Raw genomic sequence first — 27247 nt, 5'->3', positions numbered from 1 at the left:
ATCGGCTTACCTCCAGCTGTTGTAGCCACTTGGGGAGTGAACCCATGGATGGAAGATCTTTCTCCCTCTCTTTGTCATACTACCCTTCAGATATCTTTAAGAAAAAGTAAACTTCTTGCTTCTTGGTAAGGAGGTTTGTTGTGGTCAGTGCTGTTTTCCTGGAACATGTAACTGTACATGGAAATAGTTGGGAGTTTTTAGCCTTTTTTAGGGAATTAATTTGTTGCTCTAATCTTGTACTGTTCAGTAGTGCTCAGTAGCTGCATGTGGCTACTGGCTGCCATATGCGATAGCACAGATGCAGAACATTCATATCATTCTAGAAAATTCAGTTGGATAATGCTTCTCTAGTACCTCAGGGGTGATGGAGAGGGACAATGTAGCTAGTGCTGAGAATAAGGAGCCATTGCCAAGAATAGAGAGATCAGAAGGGATGGGGTTATGGAGAGCTTTGGATGGCAGAAGAAAGTTTAGATCTTGTTTTGACTCTAGTATTTTCTGCATTCACCATTTACCAGAAGTTTAAAAGTTTAAGTGTCTCAAGGTTTGATTTAGTAATTTAAAATGTGCTCCCCCCTTTTAACATTGCAAAAACATATAAAAATGCCCTCTTAGTCATTTCTAATACCATGATATGGTGGTGTTAGATACATTCATCTTATACGACAGAACCCTGGAACTTGTTTACCTTGCAAAACAAACTATATCCATGGAACAAGAGCTGTTTTCTATTTAAAGATTTATTCATTTTTTATTACAGCCAGATGTACACAGAGGAGAAGAGACAGAGAGGAAGATCTTCCGTCTGATGATTCACTCCCCAAGTGATCCGCAATGGGCCGATGCGCGCCGATCTGAAGCCGGGAACCTGGAACCTCTTCCGGGTCTCCTGCGTGGGTGCAGGGTCCCAATGCATTGGGCTGTCCTCGACTGCTTTCCCAGGCCACAAGCAGGGAGCTGGATGGGAAGTGGAGCTGCCGGGATTAGAACCGGCGCCCATATGGGATCCCGGGGCTTTCAAGGCGAGGACTTTGGCCTCTAGACCATGCCGCCGGGCCCCCAAGAGCTGTTTTTGTTCCCTCCTGTTCTGGGTCTTTGATAAGCACCATTCTGTTTTCTGTTTTAAGAGTTTGACTGTTCTGAATACCTCATGTAAGTGGAATCATACAGTTTTTTTTTCCTGTGGTTGGCTCACTTTATGTAGCCTAATTCCTTAAGATTCATTCAAGATTTTTGTGCATAACATTTTTCTCCTTTTACAAAAACTGCTTATTTATTAGTTGAGAAAGCAGAAAGACAGGGAGACAGATCTTTTGGCTTGGTTCTCTCAAATGTCTGCAGCAGTAGGGCTTGGCCAGGTTAAAGCCAGCAGCGTGGAACTCTGTGCAGATCTCCTGTGAGGGTAGCAGGAACCCAGCTACTTGAACCAACACCTGCTGCCTTCCAGAGTGTACGTTAGCAGAAACTTGGACTTGGAGGCAGAGCCCTGTGACATGTACCCAGGCATTCCAGTGTGAGATATGGGTGTCTCAGGTGGTGTCTTCGGCATTACACCAAATGTCAGTTGTCATTTTTCTTTTTAAAAGGATCATGTTTGATTGACTCATCAGTGGGCATTTGGGTTGCTTCTATCTCTTGGCTGTTGTAACTAGTACTGCAGTGAACATAGGTGCGCAAATACCTCTTTGAAACTGATCCTATTTTGAATTATTTTAAGTACTCAGAAATAGGGTTACCAGCCCATGTGATAACTGTATTTTTGAAGATCATCCATGTTGTTTTCCATTTTGACTGCATCATTTAGTATTCCTATCAATAATACATTAGAACTCCACTGCCTTTGCAACTTTACTGGATATTTCTGGTTTTTTTTGTTTTGTTTTATGTTTGTTTTAAATAGGTTCATTCTGTGAGTGTGGGATAGTTAGTATCTTACTGAAGTTTTGACCTACAGTTCCCTGGTGATTAGCAGTGTTGAATATCTTTATATCTTTTCATATGCTTTTTGGCCATTTGTATGTCTTCTTTGTAGAAATGCCTGTCTATAAGTCTTTGGCCCATTTTTTTCTATTTATTTTATTGTATTGTTGTTGACAATCTTTACATAGTTAATCGGTTAAAAAAAAAGGTTCAGGGGGTATAGGGAAGTGGGTAATACTATTATGTCCATATTGTTTCCATCATGTATCTGAGGTAAAGGGGGATATTGAGGGTGAAGCCCCACCCAGTTTCCCACCCACCCCAAGTCCTGGATGTGGGGCATGCTCTGAGATATTTGCTTAAGTGGTTTTAATAGTTCTCCAGTTACGAATCACTGCCAGTTTCACTTGATGAGGTCGTCCACTGATTGATATAGTCCATCATAAAGTCTCCGTTTGCCCCATATTTCGCTGCCAACATATAGCTGAGATGAATAATTGACCTGTTCTGTCTTCTGTCTTTTCTTGGTTAGAGTTCTGAGTCCAGCAGTTCAAATAGGGAGATTCCCAAAAGAAACTTTGAGGTGTTCCCACACCAGCTTCTTGTATGTTCTAGCAAGTACAGGGCCCGGCACAGTCCATCACCCCAATCAGCTGGTGGTTTCAATTGCTGGGTTGGTTCTGTTTTCAGTCCCGAGTTGCACTGGAACCAATGGGTGTTGCAGTCCAGTCTGGTTCTGCCCAGCACTTACTCGGCCCTTACATCCACCGGTGGGAGCTACACCCTAGTCGGGGCAACCCACAATAACCCCCACCAGGCCCGCCCCCTACCCTGATTTGCCAGTATGTGTAGCAGTAGACCAGTCTCTCCCCCATCCCATTTGGCTCTTGTACTTGTCAGTGGGTATTAAAGCTTAGTTCCATCTAACCAACTCAACCATCCAGTCCTCATGGGTGTTGTTGAGTGCCTCTCTGTCTAGCCACCCCAGCCCCTGTCCTAGTTTTCATGCCCTCCCGCGGGACTAGTGACCCAGGAAGGGGGAACCCACTTTTTCCCTCTCGGGTCTCTCTCAGTCCCGGTTTATGCACTCTTTAGGTGGTTCTATGATTTGACTTGACAGAATTGGTTCCCAGTGTCAGCTTCTGCCAGCTGATGCTGCGGCTAAGCCCAAACATCCCTCACCCACTCTAATTTATGCTTGCACCAGCAGGAATAATCAGCCCAGCCTGGCTTTTCCCTGATCTAGTCCACATGCAGCACACAGGTGTTGCAGCCTTGCTCAATCTGATCTGTCCCCATCCCAGCCCACGCTCTCCAGTCCGGCGAGGGGACCAGCTCCTTAATCCCCCTGCCAGGTCTGCCCCTCCCTTCCTGGATTTCACGTGTGCTGTTTGGGTGCTGCAGTCAAATCCAGTACAGGCAACCTCACCCTGGCATTCCATAATGTGTACTGGTTTTGTCGCGACCAAACCCGGCTCGACCCACACTCTGTTCTGGTGTTCTGATTTGCCAGTGAATGACATGAACTGATTCAGCCTGGTCTTTCCCTGACCCATGCCGAATGTGTGCCAGTGGGAAACTTTCCATGGCCTATTCTGGGCTGTTTCCTATCATGCTTCTTGTGCTTACCTGCAGGGACTGTGTCCTGCCAGAGAAGTTGCGCAGGCTCCTCCATCAGAACCTCTCCCAATGCCAGATTTTGCGCATACCAGGGGGTCCTTGAGCCAACCCTACTCAGTTCCCCTCCTGTCCTAGCAGGAACAGTGGCTTTTCCCGGCTGGCTTTCACCCCATTCTGGTTCTTGTTGTTGGATGTTTCAGCCCAGCCATGGCTTGTCCATACCCACATACAGCTCACACATGGCTCAGTAGGGGATTGAGACCCAGCCTAGTCAGTCCCACATCTACCCTGGTTCTTCATGACACCAGATGGTGTTGGGGTCTGAACTGGCTTGGTACATCCAATCCCAGCCCACACTAGTGCCTCGGGTGACTACAACTGTTTCCTAGATAGAACGCAGCCCCCATTCCAGCACATGCGCCCCTTGGTGGGAACCTCAATCCAGTTAGGGTGTCCCCTTACCTCCCCAATTGTGCCTGTTTATTTATTTTATTGGAAAGGCAGATGTACAGAGAGGAGGAGAGACAGAGAGGAAGAACTTCTGTCCAATGATTCACTCCCCAAGTGGCCACAACGGGCCGGTGCTGCGCCGATCCAAAGCCAGGAGCCAGGAAGTGCCTCTAGGTCTCCCACGTGGGTGCAGGGTTCCAAATCCTTGGGCCGTCCTCGACTGCTTTCCCAGGCCACAAGCAGCGAGCTGGATGGGAAGTGGAGCTGCCGGGATTAGAACCAGCATCCATATGGGATCCCGGCGTGTTCAAGGCGAGAACCTTAACCATTACACTGTCGCACCATGTCCAACTTTGGCCCATTTTTAAATTACATTATTTGTAAAGCTGCATTTTAAATAAATGCCCTGGAGAGCTGTGATGGAGATTTCTAGTGAGTGGGTGGCGGCCGTGATAGTGAGGAGGTCTGCCTCCCACAGCCTGCGTTAGATTCTTAGCATCATATGCTCTCCAGTGTGATTTTGCTTTGTTTTGTATACATGCACCATTAAGCCTCAGACTAGACAGGAGGTGCTTTTGTGGAGTGTCTGTCTTCATGGATCCTGAAGTCATCCTCCTTTCCATTTCCTGAGCCTTTAACATCTTTTCATCTATTTGATTTCACCAAGAATATTTTCTGGGTTTTAGTGCTATTGGCAAGAATCTACCTCTTCATTATTCCATCCTCCATTTTCCCTCAGTTTTTCTTCAGCTATGTCACATAAAATGCTGCCTGATCCTGTGCCCAAGCCTGCAACCCAATGTATTCTTAGGCCTTTGCATCAAGCAGGAGTGCTTCTGCCATGTTTTTCTAAGACCATCTGTCCTGAGACCTAGAGTTTGGCCTGGCCTGCTGCAGAGCTGACTCAGAGCCATGGATCTCCCTCTGCAATAGCCTAGTAGTCTTTGAGCTGACCAGCAACTGGAACATCTGTCTCGTGCTTTGGGCAAAAGAGCAGCCTGGTGGTCAGTCTTCTGGCTGCGAGTCCAGAGTCCTGACGTTCTGTGTATTTTTAGTTGCCAAAAGGAATTAATGGATCTTTGAGTTCCTACCAAACTCTGATATTGTTTAGTTCAATTCAGTGAACATTCTGTGTACTGTGATATGCTTGACTCTGTATTAGCCAGTGGGTTCCCTTTCAGAGTTCATAGCCCAGGAGGAAAGCAGTTGCAGAGACAACTAGATCCTGTCACTTGAAGTGGGCTTAGAATGGCGTTGTTGGGCCTGGCGGCGTGGCCTAGCAGCTAAAGTCCTCGCCTTGAAAGCCCCGGGATCCCATATGGGCGCCGGTTCTAATCCCGGCAGCTCCACTTCCCATCCAGCTCCCTGCTTGTGGCCTGGGAAAGCAGTTGAGGACAGCCCAAGGCTTTGGGACACTGCACCCGCGTGGGAGACCCAGAGGAGGTTCCAGGTTCCTGGCTTCAGATCAGTGCAGCACCGGCCCGTTGCGGCTCACTTAGGGAGTGAATCATCGGACGGAAGATCTTCCTCTCTGTCTCTCCTCCTCTGTGTATATCTGGCTGTAATAAAATGAATAAATCTTTAAAAAAAAAAAAGAATGGCGTTGTTACTAAGTGTATTTGGATCAGAACATGGTGATTAGTTGTAGCTAGAAAGATCTGTGAAGCCTCAGATAGGAATGTGAGCATTTATTTGGTCCTGTCTGCATCTTTGCCTTGTTCTTCCTGTCACCTTCCCCACTTAAGTTCCTAAGCCTATTCCCTGCTTAGACTCTGCATACCTTCATTGTAAATCATGTTCCTCCTTGGCAGAACAAATTGAGAAATGTAAACACGAAAGATAGCCCTAAAAACTAAAACACATACACATTGTCACAGTGACCTTTTCTTTTTTCTCTTCTCTGGACCCTGTAATAACTGTGTAGGTGTACAGTTTTCCTGTAAAATTTTAAAATATTTTTATGTCTAACAAAAGCAGAGACAGAAGAACATACAGAGAAAAAGATCTTCCATTTGCTGATTCATTCCCCAAGTGATTGTAATGACCGGAGCTGAGCCGATCCAAAACCAGAAGCCTGGAGATTCTTCTGGGTCTTCCATGTGGGTGCATGGTCCCTGGGCTTTGAGCCATCCTGTGTTGCCTTCCCAGGCCAAAAGTTGGGAGCTGGATTGGAAATGGAGCAGCCAAGGCACAAACCTGCGCCCATATGGGAGCCTAGTGATGCAAGGTGAGGATCTAGCTACTGAGCCATTGCACCAGGCCCCACAATTAGGATTTTAAGCATTTGGTGCTTCAGTCTTGGTTCTGCTACCAGATCATCAGCTCTATAAGAACAGAGAGTATGTAGCAGCCTCTCATCATCTGTGTGTCCTCCAAGTGATTTGCTTGCAGAATAATATAGAGCAGAGTGTCATATCTCTTGCTCTGATATGAGTGCTGTATTTGCTTAACTTTTTCCAGGGCGTGATGTTAATGTTTTTTGGTGGTTAATTTATAATGTTCAGTAGCCTTTTTGTCTATCCCAATCCTCCTTTTTTGCCTCAATCGTCTGCTTGGCTTTTAGGTCATAGAGCATTTTGACATGAGGAAAGGTCATTGGGTTTAGGGTATGATGAGTAAGGTAAAGTCTGGACAAACTGCTTCTCTTCTTTTAGGTTTTGTTTTGTTTTGTTTTGTTTGGAAAATAGATTCTAAGGCCAACCCTGCTCATATTGAGTAGTAAGACCATAGGGATTTTTTTCTTATGGTTTTTTTTTTTTTTTTTTTTTTTTTACTGGAAAGGCAGATTGGCAGAGAGAAGTAGAGATAGAAAGATCTCCCATCCACTGATTCACTCCCCAAATCTTGACAATGGCTTGAGCTGAGCTGATTTGAAGCCAGGAGCTCCTTCCAGGACTCCCACATGGATACAGGGTCCCAAGGCTTTGGGACATCCTCTGTTGCCTTTCTAGGCCACAGGTAGGGAGCTGGATGGGAAGTAGAGCAGTGGCAACACAAACTGATACCCATGGGGGATCTCAGCACTTGAAGGGGGAGTGTTCTAGGGGTCAGAGCCATTGCACTGGGCTGCTAGAAGAATTTTTTTAAAGATTTTTTTTTAATTGGTAAAGCAGATCTTATTTACAGAGAGAGGGAGAGACAGAGAGACAGAGAGACAGAGAGAAAGATCCTCCATCTACTGGTTTACTCCCTAAATGGCCACAATGGCTAGAGTGGAGCCGATCCAAAGCCAGTAGCCTTAGGCCTCCTCCAGGTCGGCCATGCTGGCCCACGGTCCCAAGGCTTTCCCAGGCCACAAGCAGGGTGAGAAGTGGAGCAACCAGAAAATGAACTGGCACCCATATGGGATCTCAGCACATGCAAGGTAAGGATTTAGCCATCATGCTGGGCCCCTAAGAATGTTTTTTTAAGTTCTTGGAATTTAATAAATATTTGCTTGCTCTCTGTCATGTGATCTGTTCTGTGCTGAAGGAATAGAAGGAAGAAACAGACATGACTGTAATCCTCTGACAGTGTTTTATACCATTGGCTGCAAAACGAATAAGAGGAAGTAGAGCAGTGAACAGAGATGAGTGTGAGGAGGAATTGAGGGAAATGTGTGAATGTTGGATGTGCCGGCTTTGGGCATTTAGCTTACCTATGAAGAGCTGTTCTGTGCAAGCTGTACTCAGGGTGTAGTTGGGGTGAAAGATCTGAATCCTGTCTATGGGATTAAGTTGGAGAAAACATCAGTGTTCAGCCAGCAGTTATCCTTTTTATATAGCAAGCAACAGTGTGGTGCAAGAAAAAGAATGGGAGGGGCCCGGCACGGTGGCCTAGCGGTTAAAGTCCTCGCCTTGAACATGCTGGGATCCCTTGTGGGCGCCGGTTCTACTCCCGGCAGCTCCACTTCCCATCCAGCTCCCTACTTGAGGCCTGGGAAAGCAGTTGAGGATGGCCCAAGGCTTTGGGACCCTGCACCCGTTTGAGAGACCCGGAAGAGGTTCCTGGTTCCTGGCTTCAGATCGGCACAGCACAGCACCGGCCGTTGTGGCTCACTTGGGGAGTGAATCATCGGACAGAAGATCTTCCTCTCTGTCTCTCCTCCTCTCTGTATATCTGACTTTGTAATAAAAATAAATAAATATTAAAAAAAAAAAGAAAAAGAATGGGAAAGATGAGTTCAAATTCCTTTCATCTCTTGCAAGATATACATCCTTGAGTGTGTTACATTATGTTGCTGGAAGCTCAGTTTTGTCACAAGTGAAAACAGGATAAACACTGCCAACTATCAGCCCATCACGTTAGAGCACATTTTTGGATGTCTTCTCGGTGCTAGTTGGATTCTGAGGTTGCAGAAATGAAAGGACAGTTGCCCAGGAACTCTCGGTGCAGTGGGACGAATTGTGTCTTGAGAAAAGATGAAGTAGAGCCGTGGGAAAGCATCCTTTGATTGTGAGCGCCATATAGATGAACACTCAGGCTTCCACCACTGGAATGGTATTTATTATCATAAATGACTTCAGCTCTGATCTCTTCTCTGTTTGTGATTCTCTCCATGGGCTACTTTTCTCATTTCCTATTAGCTTCTAACCTGCCACCTTGCCCAGCTGTTCGGATATGTATGGGAGGGGGATGTGTGCACATGTGTATGTTTTCATTGTCAACAGCTGGTCCCTGAAGGCTCAGGATTATTATGAAGAATAAATATAATAGTGGCAATGAGACCAGGTGGGATTAGCATCTGACATGCAGGAGACAGTGACTAATGGGAGATTTTATTATCATGAGCTTTTGTGTCATTGGAGTGATAGAATAGGGGGTGCCACTCAAATGCTTTGCTTTGTACAGAGCACTGTTCTAGTAGCGCTGAGGTATGGCAGTGAACAAAACAGGAGAATTCCTGTCAGCATGGAGCTTCCATTTCACTAGAAAAGACGTTATTAACCTATGAAACTGTGTCACGTAATACAATGTAATTAATGAATAAATTAAAAAAAGAAAAGAAAAGACATTATTAACAAGATAAAAACTAAAGCATTAATTGGGCCCAGTGCAGTAGCCTAGTGGTTAAAGTTCTTGCTTTGCACACACTGGGATCCTATATGGGTACCGGTTCTAATCCCCACAACCCTGCTTCCCATCCAGCTCCCTGCTTGTGTCCTCGAAAGTAGTTGAGGATGGCCTTGGGACCCTGCATCCACATCGGAGACCCGGGAGAGGCGCTGGGCTCCTGACTTAGGATTGTCTCAGCTCCAGCCATTGCAGCCTCTTGGAGTATGAATCATCAGATGGAAGATCTTCCTCTCTGTCTCTCCTCCTCTCTGTATATATCTGACTTACCAATATAAAAATAAAATCTAAAAAAAAAGCATTAGATAGATAAGTGAGGGGACAGAAAAATAGAGTAGAGGAGAGAGTAAGCAGTAATGTCAGAGGGGATGTGTTGGGGAAAGCCTCCCTGAGGTGACTTTTCCTGAAGACCTGTGGTAAAAGAAACGGTGCGCTGGAGGAGCTCTCCTAGGCTGAGGGAGCATGCCGGAGTCCTGAAGCCACACCTCAGGTCTCAGGGAACAGTTGCAAGGCAGGATGGCTGAGGGCAGGGAAAGTAATGGAAATAGCAAGATTGCTGAGAGGGGGCAGATGAGGTTGGATTTTAAAGCATCCTAGTAAAGACTTGGCTTGTCATGGGTCAGGTGGGGAGTGACTGAGGATTTTGATCAGAGGACTAGCTGGTACTGTACTGAGAATACATCGCAAGAGTGAAAGTAAAAGCAGGGACACCAGTTGGGAGCAGTTGTGTTAATCCTTGTGAAGAAGGTGAGGAGAGTGACCTCTAGATGTATTTTAGAGGAAGAATTCAATGGAAGATATGAGAAAACAGAAGAATGTCAAGAATGACACACTGAATTGGCGCTGTGAAGCAACATGTTACCCTGTCATTCCACTTCCTATCCAGCCTCTTGCAGATGCATTCTAGTAGCCAGCACATAGCGGCTGAAGTGCTTGGTTCACTGCCACCCATGTGGGAGACCCTGATGGAGTAAAAGGCAGCTGGCTTTGGCCAGGCCCAGCCCTGACTGCAACAGGCATTTTTGAGCCAGCTAATGGAAACTCTTTTTCCATCTCCGTCTCTTCTTTGAGAATTAGTTGAGTTGGACAGCCATAGGAGCTGCCATGGGAACAATGGGTGGACAGTGAGTGGTCTATAGCAACCACAGGAGGCTGCCGTGGGGATAGTGAGTGGGCTCAAGCAGCCACAAGAGGCAATCATAGGAACAATGATTGAATAAATCATGCAACATTGATTTCTGGAACCAAGGGTTGCTGGCAGGGCTTGTTACTCTTTGTGATATGGTCCCAAAAGCAGGAAACTGGCAAAGCATTTTGTATAGAAGTATAAAGAACAGGTTAGCAAACATATGCAGGCCTGAACCAAATTGACTCCATTTTGTGACCAGGTTTTATAATTCTTGCTCTGCCTTTCAATTAGGTGAAAATAGCTGAAAATGAAAAGGAGTTAGAGCCTCTGTTTATAAAGAATGACACCAAAAATTTGACCTATATCTCTCTGAAAGCAGGGGTGAGGACTTGAGAGTAAATGGAGTCCAGGACAGTAGAATGTGGCAAATAGGAAAATACAGGTGACATTCAGTCATGAGATTATTTGAGATAACCTTGAGAATACATGGATGTGGAAAAGCGACCCAGGAGTTGAACCCTGGTCACCGCAAGGTTTAGAACTTGAGAAGGAACAGCTAGAAAGGATAGAGGGGAAAAAGAAAAAAGCAAATCCACTAACCCTACTCACCCAGGTGAATGTAGCGTGTGGAACTCATGTAAGGAACGTGTGAGCATTGGGCAGAGATGAAGAAGCTGCTGGGGGTGCTTGTGCCTGTGTCATAGTCCAGGTTCAGGTTCGATTCTATCTTCCTGCTAATGCAGACCCTTTAAGCTGAATTCTTTGTATTTTATAGCAAAATAGAATACCTTACTATTATATACCTATAATGTATAAAATAATTAAAATGTAAAATTTAGAGTTTATATTCTGTAATATTCCAAATGATGTTTTATGAAGATAAAATTTATTTTAGTGAAAAAGTAAAATATTCTGTAAAGTTACCTATAGTCTATGAGGATAAGTATCCATGAAAAATGAGTATCATATTTAGACTTGGGTGTTCCCAAAGATGTCTCATTATGTATCTGCAAACATTCCAAAATGTGAGGGGTGGAAAATCTGAAACACTTCTAATCCCAAGCATTTTGAATAAGAGATAATCCACATGTGATGATGTTCAAGGGAGACATCCTGGAGGTGGTAGTGTTTATAGTTAGGGTCTGTTGACCACTGCACTGGGCTTTCCTTTAGCATCTGATGTCCTTGTTTGTTGTCTGGCAGCCCCAAAGTACTTACGGTATGGACTGTAGTGTACTCATTTCTCCATCCCCAATGCTGATGCAAGCTGTGTCATCCAGGAAAGCTCTGTTGGCTGCAGGAAGGGAAGAAACAAGCAAGCCTACAGAAAACCAGGACCACTGACTTCTTAAATGATTGAGAAGATTTTGAAGACATTGTCTCCTGGGCTCTGAATTTTTTCTGACAGCATGTTCTGCTGTGCTGTTCCTCTTCTCCCATGCTCCCTTCATTCCTTACTGCCTTTAGACCCTGTTTGGACTGGTAGCTAATCTCTAAGTCAATGAAAGTAAAAGTTGGTTAATAGTTAGTTCACAGGATTATCATCTCCTCTGGTCAGTATTTCCAGATTGCCTGCTGTTGTTCATCAGACACGTTTGCCTCCACTTGTTCAAAATGAGGACTGTCTTTGGTTTTTTAAGATTTATTTATTTTTATTGGAAAGGCAGATATACAGAGAAAGAGAGACAGAGAAAAAATCTTTCATCTGGTTCACTCCCCAAGTTGCCACAATGGCCATAGTTGAGGTAATCCAAAGCCAAGACCAGGAGCTTCTTCCAGGTCTCCCACACTGGTACAGGGTCCTAAGGCTAGTGGTCACTTTGGAAATTAAATATGTATCTTGTTAAAATATACTGTAGTATCTACTAAAGATACAAACTAACTGAATTCCAGTAAAATTAAAACTTGTTTCCATTGGTATCATTTCCACATTCTTTTCTCTTGTTTTAGTTAAAATGTTACCATAAGGTCAACAATATAGTTTTGTGGTTAAGTAAATTAAGGTAATGGCTAAAACCTCACCTTGTATATGCTAGGATCCCATATAGGCGCTGGTTGATTGGTTTGTGTCCTGGCTGTTCTCCCTGCTTGTGGCCTGGGAAAACAATGGAATGGAGGACGGCCCAAAGCCTTGGATCCTTCACCTGTGTAGGAGGCCTGGAAGAGCTCCTAGCTCCTAGCTTTGGATTGGTTCAGCTCCAACTGTTGCAGCCATTTGGGAAGTGAACCAGTAGATGGAAGATCTTTCTTTCTATCTCTCCTTCTCTCTGTGAATATGCCTTTCCAATAAAAATAGATAAGTCTTGGGGCTTGGCGGCGTGGCCTAGTGGCTAAGGTCCTCGCCTTGATCCCATATGGCCGCTGGTTCTAATCCCGGCAGCTCCACTTGCTCTCTGTCTCTCCTCCTCTCAGTATATCTGACTTTGTAATAAAAATAAAATAAATCTTTAAAAAAAATAGATAAGTCTTTTAAAAATGTATACATACCTATGTCAGTTAGGATTTAAAATTACTGTTTTATGTATATCTTTATATTTGCACCAGTTTGAATCCTGATTATCACTTTCTTTTGGCCTTAGCATTTCTTTTTTTTTTTTTAGAGATTTATTTTTATTACAAAGTCAGATATACAGAGAGGAGGAGAGACAGAGAGGAAGATCTTCCGCCCAATGATTCACTCCCCAAGTGAGCCGCAACGGGCCGATGCTGCACTGATCCAAAGCCGGGAACCAGGAACCTCTTCCAGGTCTCCCACGTGGGTGCAGTGTCCCAATGCATTGGGCCGTCCTCAACTGCTTTCCCAGGCCACAAGCATGGAGCTGGATGGGAAGTGGAGCTGCCGGGATTAGAACCGGCGCCCGGGCCCGGCAGCGTGGCCTAGCGGCTAAAGTGCTCGCCTTGAAAGCCCCGGGATCCCATATGGGCGCCGGTTCTAATCCCGGCAGCTCCACTTCCCATCCAGGTCCCTGCTTGTGGCCTGGGAAAGCAGTAGAGGACGGCCCAAAGCCTTGGGACCCTGCACCCGCGTGGGAGACCTGGAAGAGGTTCCTGGTCCCGGCATCGGATCAGCGCGCATCGGCCCGTTGCGGCTCACTTGGGGAGTGAATCATCGGACGGAAGATCTTCCTCTCTGTCTCTCCTCCTCTCTGTATATCCGGCTTTCCAATAATAATAATAAAATCTTTAAAAAAAAAAAAGAACCGGCGCCCACATGGGATCCCGGGGCGTTAAAGGCGAGGACTTTAACCGCAAGGCCACGCAACCTGGCCTGGCCTTAGTATTTCTTTAGTATTCTTTGCATGGCAGGTTCCTTTTTTTTTTTAAACATATATTTTTATTGCATTTCCTTTTTTAAAAAAAATTAATTACATTGCATTATGTGATACATTTTTTTATGCACTGGGATTCCCCCCGCCCCACACCCTCCCCCCACGGTGGATTGCTCCACCTTGTTTCATTTCCATAGTTCAAATTCAGTTGACATTCTTTCATTGGAGGTATTTACCAAGCATAAAGTCCAGCATCTTATTGTCCTGGTAAGTTCAATGGTTTCTTGGTGAGACCATCTCTGGTCTGAAGGTAGAGCCGGCAGAGTATCGTCCCAATCAATTAAAAGCCCCAACATAATATTTCCAACCATTTACAACATTATGGCATTAATTGACATGGTATTGATTAACCAATATGTTAATAAGAAAATGCAGGTTCTCAACCACAACCTGTGACTTCTTCATAGACATTTCAATTTTGGTTTACATTCAACCGTGTTCTATACACCTTAAAATGGCTTAGATTGCTATTCAGCTGTCTCATTCCTGTTTTAATTTTAGTCTTCAGCAGTTTATAGCATTGAAGCATGATTTCGCTGAACCTGGCTGTTTTTCGGGTGATCTAACTCTAAAATTCTAACAGGATATATGTCAACAGTTTAGGTGAGCATGTTTAGGAGGGGTGTGCAGAGAAATCTTCCATACCCCAGTGAGGAGTAACTAATCTTTGTGTCCCACCCAGTGAGGTATAAGTGCATCCCCACTGACTGTTTCCTGTCTGTTTCTAAGCTTTCCTTGTTGTTCTCTGTCTATCTATTCTAGTTTTGTTTGTTTGTTTGTTTTGAGGGGTTTCTGGAGTGCTCCTGATGGTTATTATGAGAGGCGGGTGGGGACCCAAAGTTGGAATCAGGCAAGGACCAGAGAAAGCTCCTCTCCCTAGTCCCGAAGGAAGTTTACTGTTCTTCTGTTTCTGCGGACCGCTCAGGGATCCTGGTTGTTGTTCCGATGACCTTGGATCCTGCAAAGCAGGACTTGGGCTTCTTCTATCCCATGTGGTAGATCCAAATGGAGGTAGGTGACCTCAGAGTTCTTGGTCTCCGAAGGCACTCCAATTCCCTGTGGTCTCCTTGGCAGTAGGGATGTAGTCCTCGGTGCTTGTACTGATAGTCCTTGGTGAGGATCTGGGAGTCTTCAGGGTTGGAATAAAAGTATATGGCAGGTTCCTAACAGTGAATTCTTCCCATATTTATCTGGGAATTTAATTATTTCGCCTTGTGTCTGTGTGTATACACGTATATATGTATGTATATATATGTATTATATATGTGTATGTATACACACGTATATATGTATACATATGTATGTATATACATAGATTTTTTTTTTACAAGAGTTACAGGGAAAGGAGAGACAGATAAAGAGAGAGTAGAGAGAGAGAGAGATCCTGCATCCACTGGTTCACTCCCTAAATGGCCATAATGGCCAGGGCTGGGCCAGTCCAAAGCTAAGGTCCGGGAGCTTCTTCTGGGTCTCCCACACGGGTTTAGGAACTAAAACACTTGAGCCAGCTTCTGCCGCTTCCTCAGACCATTAGCAGGGAACTGGATTGGAAGTAGAACAGCTGGCCCCTGAACCAGCCATCCATATGAGATGTTAATGTTACAGGCTGAGGCTTAACTTGCTGTGCCATGGTGGCATCATCCCTGCCTTCAGTTTCAAATAGTTTTGTTGGGAGCCTGGCACTGTGGCCTAGCGGTGAAGTTCTCGCCTTGAACGCACTGGGATCCCGGCAGCTCCACTTTCCATCCAGCTCCCTGCTTGTGGCCTGGGAAAAGCAGTCAAGGACAGCCCAAAAGCCTTGGGACCCTGCACCCGTGTGGGAGACCTGGAGGAAGTTCCTAGCTCCTGGCTTCGGATCGGCGCAGCACCGGCCATTGTGATCACTTGGGGAGTGAATCATCGGATGGAGGATCTTCCTCTCTGTCTCTCTTACTCCCTGTATATCTGCCTTTCCAATAAAAATAAATAAATCTTTAAAAAATAAAAAAAATTAGTTTTGTTAGGTTTAAAATTCTTTAGGTGAGGGGCTGGCACAATGGGACAGCATGTGAAGCTGCTTGCATCACCAGTATCCGATGTCAGAAAACACTTTTATCTTGGCTACTCTGCTTCTGATCCAGCTTTCTACCAAAGTGCCTGGGAAGGCAACAGATGGTGGCTCCTTTTTTTTTTTTTTTAAATTTTTGTGTGTTATTCTAACTGGGGTGAACTGTTTTTAATATGGTTCAGTAGAAGGTTTTTCCTTCACTTTTGAAAGACTTATTTGTTTGAAAGAGTTACAGAGAGAGAAGGAAAAACAGAAAGATATTTCATCTGCTAGTTCACTCTCCAAATGACCACACTGGCCAGGACTGGGTTGGGCTAGGCCAGACCAAAGTCAGCAGCCAGGAGGTTCTTCCACATGTCCTACATGTGTACAGTGCTTCAGTTGCCCAAGCACTTGAGCCAACTTAGACTACTTTCTCATGTGCATTAGCAGGGAGCTGTACCAGAAGTGGAACATCCAGGCCTCACGTTGATGCCTGGTCGGGTTGCTGACTTTGTAGATATTACGCCACTGTCAGCCTCTGCTTGATAGTTCCTTTTTTTTCAAATAAACATTTATCAGCTTGGTAAATGCTTTTGATTGATTTTCAGAAACTGTCAGTGTTTGCTTTTGACTATCTTATTCATTTTTTTTTCCTTCCCCAAGCCCCTATCTTATTCATTTTTTAAAAAGATTTATTTTATTGGGAAGGCAGATCAGATTTACAGAGAAGAGACAGAGCTCTTCCATCGTCTGGTTCACTCCATACACTGCTGCCATGAAATCAGGAGCTGAGCCAGTCCAAAGCCAGGAGCCAGGAACCTCCTCTGGGTCTCCCACGTAGCTGCAGGGTCCCAAGGCTTTGGGCCATCCTCTACTGTTTTTCCAGGCCACAAGCAGGCAGCTGGATGGGAAGTGGAGCAGCCAGGACACGAACCAACGCCCACATGAGATCCTAGCAGATGCACAGCGAGGATTTAATCACTAGGCCATCACACTATGTCCATTTTATTCAATTTTTTATTTTTGACACAGTTTTCTGAGCACTTGAGCTATTCTAAAAGTTCCACTTTCTTGTTTATTTTTGGCATCTTTATTATTTAAGTTTGAATTTTTCCCAGCTAGACCATAATCTCCTTTGTGCAGACACTGTTTTGCCTGTAGTGTTCATCCTAGAAGACATTAAGCCTTTAAGCTTTAATTTCTTTATCTGTCAAATAAAATTAATCTTTGCATTGCATACTTCAAAGAATCAAGTAAGATAATGGTTGAAATCTCACTGTTAAGCATAAAGCATTTTTAAGTGACAGAATCTTGTAAAATTCCAAAGTAGTTTGAAATCTAAAGTGCTAATTTTAAATGTATTTGCTTACTGTCTCACTCCCACAAATACCCACAGTGATCAGGTCTGGGCCAGAAAGGAGGCCCAGAGCAGAGAACTCAGTGCAGTTCTCGCGCTTAAGACCTGGAAAGAACCACTGGGGCTGTTATCACTGCTGCCTCCCAGGAGCTGCATCAGCAGGAAGCTGCAGACAGGAGCTGGTACTCCAGTGTGGGACACAAGCACCTTAACTGAAATTTTTTTTTAAAGATTTATTTATTTTGTTGGGAAGGCAGATTTACAGAGAGGAGGAGAGACAGAGATTCTCCATCTGCTGGTTCACTCCCAAAGTGGCCACAAAAGCTGGAGCTGAGCTAGTTGCAAAGCCAGGAGCCTCCTCTGAGTCTCCTACATGGGTGCAGGGTCCCAAGCCTTTGGGCCATCCTCTACTGCTTTCCTAGGCTGAAAGCAGGGTCCTGGATGGAAAGTGGAGCAGCTGGGACATGAATCACCATCCATATGGTATCCCAACACTTGAAGGGAGAGGATTAAGCAATTGAGCCATTGAGCTGGGCCTCTTAACTGGGATCTTAACCACTAGACTAAATGCTATACACACTGCCACCTATTGTGTAAATTATATTTCTAACCATTCACCCTTAATCTATGTTTTGTTTTGCTTTGTTTACCATTTTATGCTACACATTTTGAAAGAAATCCTCTAGGTATTCTGAAGGCAAGTGTAAGCCACTTGCAAAACCAGGGCTGGAAGTCAAGGATTACAAAGCAGCTTTGCCAAGAGTGAAATCTTTAGCCTGTTTCCCCTCTCAGCACTACCTGTTCTCCAAGATAAGCTCCCAGGAGAGGCTTGTCTGGGCATTGCGAGTTGATACTGAAGAAAGGTGAAACCAGTACTTGACTGGGATATGCCAGGAAGTGCCAAGCATCTTGGAGCTTTTTTTTTAAGAGTTGTCTTTGGGAGAAACATGTTAGGTGATTCATTATGCAGTCAACTGTGATGTATTTAGTGTTTATTATGTGCCAGATAATGTGTTCTGGGCATAAAAACCAAAATAAGTAGAATTCTGTTCTTACAGAATTTATTCTTGTGAAAGTATAAAGAAATAAACAAAATATGTTAGGCTGTTAAATGTTGCCATGGTTTGGATGTTTGAACCTTCCCAAAAGTCAAGTTGAAATGCACTTGCCGTTTAACAGTGTTGAGAGTTGAGGCTTGTAAGAGGTGGTTAGGCCCCGAGCAGTCCCTTTTCTCTCCTGGGGGTGTGTCCTCTTCTGCCACTGGATGATGCAGAAAAAAGGCCCTTACCACATGCCAGAAGTTGAGAATTTTTGTCGTTTATGTCCATTATAAATAATCCATTCTCAGGTAATCTGTTCCAGCAGGTGAAAGCAGACTAAGACAGGCGTCCACAGGAAAAATAAAACAGGACTAGAGGTTTGAAAGAGTGAAGGAATGTACCATTTTGGCTCTCGAGGGAGAAGGGTATTTAGTGTGAGATAGGACAAGTGGAACGATCCTGAAGCAAGAACATGCCTGTTGTGTTCAGCAAACAAGGAGATCATTGTGATTAGAGAGGAGAAAACAAGGGGTAGTAGTAGGAGTTGAAACCAGAGAGAGGGACAACAAGGCCAGATCATATAAGGCCTTTACAGGCTTTTATAAAGACAGTTTTATTCTAAATAAGTAAAAAAGCCATTGTAAATGATAATTACTGGCACAAGTAACATGTATACTTCGTGTGGTTCAGCCCTATGGCACAAGAACTTGACTCTAGGGACATAGGTGAGCAGGACTTGCATGGTAGTTACCTTCAGGTTGTCTCACTGTGTGAGTGAAATCAGATCAGATGGTAGCACATCTAGGCAGCTGGCAGGCATAGAAGTCGGGCAGATTCTGCTTTTGTTATCTTGCAACTGCCCATGGTGTGCCCAGCAGGCGCCCAGCAGGCACCAGGCACTGTGGTGAATATGAACTACTTCCATGGTGGGGTCTGTCAGGGACCAAGCAGAGCACGGGGGTTTAGAGAAAGATTGAAGGCCTGATACTCCAGAGGAGAATCTAATGTAGCACAGTGGAAGTAGCTTAGGCATGGTGATCTGAGAGCTGGACGACTGGAAACTGCCTTTTCTCACTTCTTAGTGATGAAACCTCGAATACGCAGTTCATTCCTCTACACTTATGCTTCCTTACGTGTAATTTAGCAAAAACAATACCTGTTTTTCAAGGTTCTTGTGACCTAAGAAGCCATTAGGATCTCATGTGTCCTCAGAACATTTGTGTCACATGATTGGTGTTCAGTAAATGGTACCTGCTGATTGTAGAGGTAATATTTGTATTAGTGCTAATGGTTAACTCTTAGCAAGTGTTTATTGTGTCAAGCATTATTCCAAGCAGAAACTCCTAGGCTTCTCCTGTTTTAGTACAAATCCAGATTACTTTTAAACCTCCTCCTCTCTAAGTTCTCATCCCACTGACTGGCATTTTTATTATTCTAGTTTCTTAAAGTCATCCTCAAAGTCATCCTTGATGTCTTCTTCTTATACTACATGTTTAATTCATTAGCAGCTCCTGTCAGGTTGATCTTCCAAAAATGACTGCTTCCTATCACCACCATCGCCATCATCACCCTAGTTCAATCAGCTTATCTTTCATTACTATTTCAATAGATGCCTGACTGATTGCCTGCCTGCCATCAGATCCCAGCATATCAATCAGAGTAATCTTAAAATGAAATCAAATCATGTCACTCTTCTGATCATAACACCCTTAGTGGCTTTTTTTCCATCTGAATTAGTCAGGGCTTACCAAAGAGATGGAGCCACCAGGATGTGCATGAAGATGGAGGGGTGGATTTATTAGGGAAGTTGGTTTGTATGATTATAAGGAGTCCTGTGAAGGCTGACTACATGCTGGAAACTCTGGAATACTGATTTAATATCTCAGTCCCACTTCATAGGCCTTAGAACCAGGAAAGCTGATGGTTTAACTTCCAATCCAAGACTGAAAACCAAGGAGGCCAGTGGCAAAAATTCTTGGGACTCAAAGGCCTGTAATCCTGGAATAGTAATGTTTAAGGCAGCAGAGATCACATCCATCCCAGTGCTCATGTTCACCTTTTGAGTTTGTTCTCTGAGCTCCCAGCATAGTGGATACTGTCCACCCACACTGACAACAGGTGTCAGCCCCCAATCCATTCAAATTCACACACTAACCACTTCTGCAAGTACCATCGTAGCTCACCTAAAATAATGCTTTACCAAGTTTCTGGGTATTCCTTAATACATTTAAAATAAACCATCTTGGGCCCAGCGGCATGGCCTAGCGGCTAAAGTCCTCGCCTTGAACGCCCCAGGATCCCATATGGGCGCCGGTTCTAATCCCGGCAGCTCCACTTCCCATCCAGCTCCCTGCTTGTGACCTGGAAAAGCAGTCGAGGACGGCCCAATGCATTGGGACACTGCACCCACGTGGGAGACCCGGAAGAGTTTCCTGGTTCCTGTCTTCGGATCGATGCGCACCGGCCATTGCGGCTCACTTGGGGAGTGAATCATCGGACGGAAGATCTTCCTCTCTGTCTCTCCTCCTCTCTGTACATCTGACTTTGTAATAAAATAAATAAATCTTTAAAAAAAAATAAGCCATCTTACCGTGTCACAAAGAATACAAAACTTGTGTGTTGGGCAACAAGGCCTTGCATGCTATGGCCCTCATTACCTGTATGGTCTGACTTCCCACTCTTATTGTTCATTCATTCCACTCCTGCTAGACTGCCTCCAAACTTTTTCGAGTGTGCTTCTGCTTCAGAGTGTTTGCATTTGCTATTTCCTCTGCTGTGATAGTTGCCCCTCGGATACATACATGATTTGCTTTTTCAGCTTTTTTAGAGCTTTACTCAAGCCACCTCTGCCTTAGGACTCAGCCTCAGCCTCTGGATTTCATCATAGCACTTATTGCCAACTAATATGCATTATGTTTCATTTCTTAAAAGACTCTTCTTCCCTCTCAGCTAGAACAGAGACAAGAGTTTTTGTTTTTCATGGTCAGTGCTGTATCTCAGTTCCTCTGTTGAACTTAATGTGAGAGAAACAACACTCAAGAAAGAAAATCTAAGGCAGGGGTCCCCAAAACCTTGTTGGGAACTTAACAGCATAGATTGCTGAGTTACATTCCAGAGAGATCTACTCAGATCCTCTAGCCATTTTTTAAGTTGGATTTATCTTTTTATTGTTCACATATAAGGGTTCTCTATGTAGCCTGAATACATACCCTCCATCAGATATTTGATCTGAAGGTATTTTCTTTCACTTCATGGTTTGTTTTTCTAATTTTTTTGGTGGTGCTCTTTAAGACACGGAAGTTTTCATTTGGATTAATACAGTTTTGTTTTGTTGTGTATGCATTTGGTATCATGTGTGCGAAAACATTGCCACATCCAAGAGTATGAAGGTGTATGCCTAGTTCACTTCCCACCCTTCTAAGAGTGTTTGGCTCATATATTAGGGCAGTGACTCATTTGCTTGCTAGTCTTAACTCTGTTCCTTACTTGCCTTGTGACCTGGATTGATCATTTACCTATTCTCAGCTTTACTTTCTCATCTGTAAAATGAGAAATAAATTTGTTTAAGTTTGTGGCTACTTTCTGTTCTCTATTCTGCTATTTTTCTGAAAAATACTCTTAAATGAATGATATCATGTGAACATTTAAATTTAATTAAAAGAAAAGTTGAGAACTCAGTATTTCCATCATTATAGAAAGTTTTGTTGAACAGGATTGCTGAAAAGTCTTCCAACTGGTAAACACACGGGAACTGTGTAACCTGGTCTACTTTTATAGTATGTTATAGCATATGTATCTCAATTTTTCTAAAGATTATTTTATTTGGGGGGCCAGAATGATGGCTCAACTGGCTAGTCCTCCATCTGCTAGCAACGGAGGATGCCCCAAAGCCTTGGGACTCCGCACCCACATGGGTAACCTGGAAAAAGCTCCTGGCTGCTGTCTTCATGTCAGCTTAGCTCCAGCTGTTGCAGCTTCTCTCTCTCTCTCTCTCTCTCTCTCTCTCTCTCTCTCTCTCTCTCTCTTTCTGTAACTCTGACTTTACAATGAAAATAATTAATCTTTTTTTAAGATTATTTTATTTTTGTTTGACTGCAACTGCTGGAACTGAGTCGATCTGAAACCAGGAGCATCTGGATCTCCAACATGAATGCAGGTACCCAAAGATTTGGGCCCTTCTGTGCTGCCTTCCCAGGCTATTAACAAGGAGTTGGATTGGAAATAGAGCCTTTGGATATTAAGCTGGTGCCTACACCGATGCTGGAGGAGTGGGCTGCTATGCCCTTGGTGTCAACCCCAAGCATCTCAGTCTTGATTTCAAGTTCTTGCCCCCACAGAAATTTAAAATTCAAAGCAGAGCCGTAAATAAGGTACATAAGAGAGAGATCCATCTTTATTTGAGAGTGAATATATGTTCTCACCTGAGTGTAGGCTACCCCAAATTGAGAGACACCTGTCGTAAGTGGGTCAGAGAACAGAGAAGGGGGTGGGAGTGGAGGGAGGCCAGAGAAGAACCCATAGAATGCTCTAGAAGGAAAGCGCGAAGGAGGGGCCCCTCCCATAGTATCAGCCTCTCTTGTGAGATGGGGGGGGTATCCTGTGTCCTAATTCAGTACTTAAGCACAGAGTGGGATTTAGGGGACCTGAGACTTTTGGGGAGTAGCTTCTAGCTCAGCTTTTCTAAACTAACTTCCACATCAGGGAGGAATTGACTACAAAACTAAGAGAACTTTTATTGAGTGATGAAAATACCTTCATTGTAGTGGTATTTGTACAGTTGAATTAATTTTTTTAGGAATTTCAGAACCATATGCCCGAACAAAGGTGTCATTAAAAAAAAAGAAAGCATCTTTTCCACGTGTTTTATTCTTTTCCATTTCCAGTAAGAATCAGCTGAGACTCAGGCAGGCTAAGGGACGTGGCTCTGCTTCCACAGGTGATTTGTGACACTTCCAGGAGTTAAAACTGTGTCTGTTTGACTGTGGAGTTTGTGATCTTCCTCACAGTTTTCTCGCCTGGCCCTGAAACTGTTAAGTGTATAGATTTTGTTAGGAAAGGTTGACTCTCGCTCAGCAGCCAGCAGCTGTACTCTTGAACAGCTCCCCAAAAGTGACTGAGGATCATACCCTATTTAAATTTTTGAACTCCCACCCCCCCCTCCTCCGACAGACCTTGCTTCCGGAGGATCATTAGTGAGAACTGCAACCTCATTAGAGTCTTGTGAAGCAACAGGAGACAAGTTTCAAAGCTGAGCTGCATTTATTATGAAAAAGTTTCACATTTTATCCAATCAGCACCTCAGAGTGGCTTTTCAGTAGGAGAGTGCTTCTATGCTTACTGAGCCAGTTGTGCTGCTTAGCAATGGTCCTAGAGCATTTTGTGCTACTATAATGGAATGCCAGTGATTAGGTGATTTATAATGATAGTCTCGGAACCTGGAAAGTGCAGTAGTCATGTGCTAGCATTTGGCAAAAACCTTGCTGCAGCATCCCACGATAGAAGTGTGGATGGACGAAGAGAAGGCAAGGAACCTGGCACAATAGCCCAGTGGCTAATCTTTGCTTTCCAAGGGCTGGAATCCCAAATGGCAGCAGGATCATGTCCCACTTCCCTTGGGCTCCCTGCTTGTGGCCTGGGAAAGCAGTCGCTGACGACCCAAGGCCTTGGGGTCCTGCACTCCTGTGGGAGACCTGGAAGAGGTTCCTGGCTTCAGATTGGCTCAGCTCTGGCTTTGTGGACACTTGGGGAGTAAACCAGCAGGCAGAAGGCCTTTGTCTCTCCTCTCTGTAAGTCTGTTTCCAGTAAAATAAACAAATAAATAAATGTTTAAAAGAGCAAGGGGTGGAGAAAGGGAGGAAGAGGCAAGAAAGACCAAGAAGGGATCAAACTTGCCTTTTTATGAGGAACCGATTCTGATAACCACAGTGTTAGTCCCTCAAAGAGGGCATATCCCTCATGGCTGAATCACCTTTTTTTTTTTAAGACTTATTTATTTTTTTATTGGAAAGGCGAATGTGCAGAGAGGTTGAGAGACAGAGAGGAAGAGCTTCCGTCAGATGGTTCACTCTCCAAGTGACCGCAATGGCTGGAGCTGAGCCAATCCGAAGCCAGGAGCTAGGAGCTCAGAGCTCTTCCGGGTCTCCCATGTGGGTGCAGGGTCCCAAGGCTTTTGAGCTGTCCTCAACTGCCTTCCCAGGCCACAAACAAGGAGCTGAATGGGAAGAAGGGCTGCCTCTTAGATTAGAACCGGCACCCATATGGGATCCTGGCACGTGCAACGCGAGGACTCTAACCACTGTGCTATGACGCCAGGCCCCTGAATCACCTCTTGATTAAGTTCCCAGCACTTGGCATTTCTGTGGATACGTTCAAACCTTTGCAGCAGTTTGTCTTCCTCACTCCTTCTCTTAGGCAGAAAAAGAGATCCACAAGTCAAGGAAAATGTATCGGCAATCACCTGTGTAACCATTGTCACCGCATGGCTTTTCACAACTGCATGTCACTGTATAGTGTGCTAAGTGTTTTAGTGTCTGTGATCACTCCTGATTCAATGCCTTGTGAGGAGAGTTTGTATAGTCAGAGAAAGTATTATTTGAGTGTATTCAACTTATTTTTGGTGCAGAAAACTTTGAAACCATGCACATGAAAAGCCTCCCAAAATTAGTTGGTGAAAAATATATTTAATAGAAAACTATCCATGGATTTTTAAAAAGTTTTGGGCTGTTCTCTGCACACTGGATGCATTCAGGAAGTTCACTAGTGTCATTTCTCCGTCTACCTGTCTGAGGCCCCCAGCTTCCTCTCCTTGAAAATCCATCTTTCTTCCATCTCGTTTCAGAACCCCCAGACAAACTAGCTAATTTCAGAGCAGTTGTCAAGTCAGCTGTTTACTGCCTGCCTTCAACATTTAAATTGTTTCCTATCCTAAGGTGCTGCACAAGAAGTTAATGACCTAAAAAATCGCCCATCTATCATGTGAACCCTGTTAGGAGGGAATCGTTTAGTTTTTATGAAGTGTAAATAATATATTTGGAGACACGTTTTTCAAACAAGTGTCTGCCTGCATGTGAGAAATTGCTCCCTAAGCAAGGTGGGACAAATTGCTGGCTAATAAGGCTTAATGACAGAGTTTCCATTCATCAGAATGGAGAATGTGCTTCATTAAGCTAATTAACAGAGCACTTGTGCAGGTAATACTGCATCTGGATTTCCAAGTTTCTCTCTGAATAAATTTGGAAAGACATCTTGGCCATGTTTCCCTGTTTGCTTTAAAATGATTAATGTTAATAAAATCCCAATTGCTTTTTAAAGCTTCCAGGAACCAAAATCTTGTCCTCTGCAGGTGCCAGGGTCGGGTGAGACCCTTGCTGCTCTTCTTGCTTGGCAACAGGCCCCTCTGCTCCCCCAGAGAATTGTAGGAGCACATCCTGCCAGCTGTTGTGTTCTCATGATGAGGACCATTTCCCAAAGACCTTAGCCTGATTTCCATTTACACCAGGACACTGAATTCCATAGGACAAGTAACTTGATCAGTGCCACACAGTATGCTTGCTGGCAGAGCTGTCTGTGGGTTAGTAGGATTAACATTAAGCCGAGAGCCCAAATGACTGGTTTAATATTAAGTTATATCATTTGTGTTTTCCTAGTGTGGCCTAGCAGTTAAAATGTTCGTATCCTCTATTGGAGTGCCTGGGTTTGATTCCCAGCTCTGGCTCCGGATTCTAACTTTGTACTAACGCAGAGCCTGGGAGGAGGCAGAGATAAGCAAGTAACTGGGCTCCTATCACACACATGGGCACCTTGGGTTGAGTTTCTGGCTCCTAGTTTTGGCCTGGCCCAGCCCTGCCTTGGACATTGAGGGGATCTGGGGACTCAGTCAGCAGATGGTTGCTTTTTTCTTTCTCTCTCTCAAATTATAAAATTTAAAAAGTATATATCATATAGCTGAATAAAACTAAATGGACTTTTTGTTTAATCCTATTTCTTTTGTACCATGATGCTTCCCTTTGTGTATAATCTGAAGATTGTAGAGAAGCTGATGTCAGGGGGAGTGAGCAGTCAGTAACCACTGCTGTTTTCTTTGTTTTCTCTGTAGGATCCTCAGTCTTCCACAATGAACCCTGTTTACAGCCCCGTGCAGCCTGGGGCTCCTTATGGCAACCCTAAGAACATGGCCTACACGGGTGAGTGGTGTGAAAATGGCTCTCAGTTTGAGAAAGAGTGAACATAAGGGCATTCCCTGTACTTTGATGACTGAATTTTGGAATGCCGTACCTCCAAAAACCTTGATAAAACTGTCAAAGAACTTGGGAAAGAAACGTCTGATGTCCGCTGGTATTCTTTTTTTTTTTTTTTTAAGATTTATTGATTTTTATTGCAAAGTCAGATATACAGAGAGGAAGAGAGACAGAGAGGAAGATTTTCTGTCCGATGATTCACTCCCCAAGTGACCACAACTGCTGGAGCCGAGCTGATCCATAGCTAGGATCCAGGAACCTCCTCTGAGTCTCCAACACAGGTGCGGGATCCCAAGGCTTTGGGACATCCTTGACTGACCGCCCAGGTCACAAACAGGGAGCTGGAAGAGTTGCGGGGCCGCCGGGATTAGAACCGGTACCCTTATGGGATCCCGGCGCGTTCAAGACGAGGACTTCAACCACTAGGCCACTGCACCGGGCCCAGGAATGGTATTCTTGAGACTGAGACCCTAGTGGGAAGGAGGGGTAACATTTATCCACTGAGTACTTCCCCTGGTCCTAGCCCTTGCTGGCACTTTAACATCCTGCGTTTTACTTGGGTGTTAAAGCTCTTCTACACCATGCACTTAGTGTCACCGTTTCACTCATGAGGAAATCATAGTCACAGTGAGAGGCCACAAAACAAAACAAGTTATATTAGTTGAACACAATTCTGGTCTTTCTGAGGATTGCTGTTTCCTACATCTCTGCCTGAATGGACAGTGTTCTTTTATTGGAATGTCATTGTCTCTGACAACTTCATTATTTTCCCTCTGAATTCAACACTTTGCCAGGAAGTATTCTCTCCCTATTCAAGTTGAGGCAAATTTTCTGACCTTCTAGAGCCCTAATGTTCTTGTATATAAAGTGAAGGCAATAGTATTACCCTGTGTCGTAGGATTGCTGTAAGAATTACATGAGGTAGGGCCCAGCAGCGTGGTCTAGCGGCTGAAGTCCTCGCCTTGAACATGCCAGAATCCCATATGGGCACCGGTTCTAATCCCGGCAGCTCCACTTCCATCCAGCTCTCTGCTTATGGCCTGGGAAAGCAGTAGAGGATGGCCCAAAGCCTTGGGACTCTGCA

General features: G+C 44.4%; 1 protein-coding gene across 3 annotated transcripts in view; it reads left to right on the top strand.

Annotated features, from left to right (window-relative positions):
* FAM168A (family with sequence similarity 168 member A) overlaps nucleotides 1–27247 on the top strand; it is a 165889-nt gene that overhangs the window by 86255 nt on the left and 52387 nt on the right. For all 3 annotated transcript variants that reach the window (XM_004589905.2, XM_058663564.1, XM_004589904.2), the window contains exon 2: nucleotides 26022–26109. In XM_004589905.2, coding sequence (XP_004589962.1) covers nucleotides 26040–26109 — 70 coding nt within the window. In that variant the 5' untranslated portion in view covers nucleotides 26022–26039. The remainder of the gene's footprint in view (nucleotides 1–26021; nucleotides 26110–27247) is intronic.

The sequence above is a fragment of the Ochotona princeps genome, chromosome 4 (genome assembly GCF_030435755.1).
Source record: "Ochotona princeps isolate mOchPri1 chromosome 4, mOchPri1.hap1, whole genome shotgun sequence".
NCBI classification, from domain to species: Eukaryota; Metazoa; Chordata; class Mammalia; order Lagomorpha; family Ochotonidae; genus Ochotona; species Ochotona princeps.
This window is presented reverse-complemented; position numbering and strand designations above follow the sequence as displayed.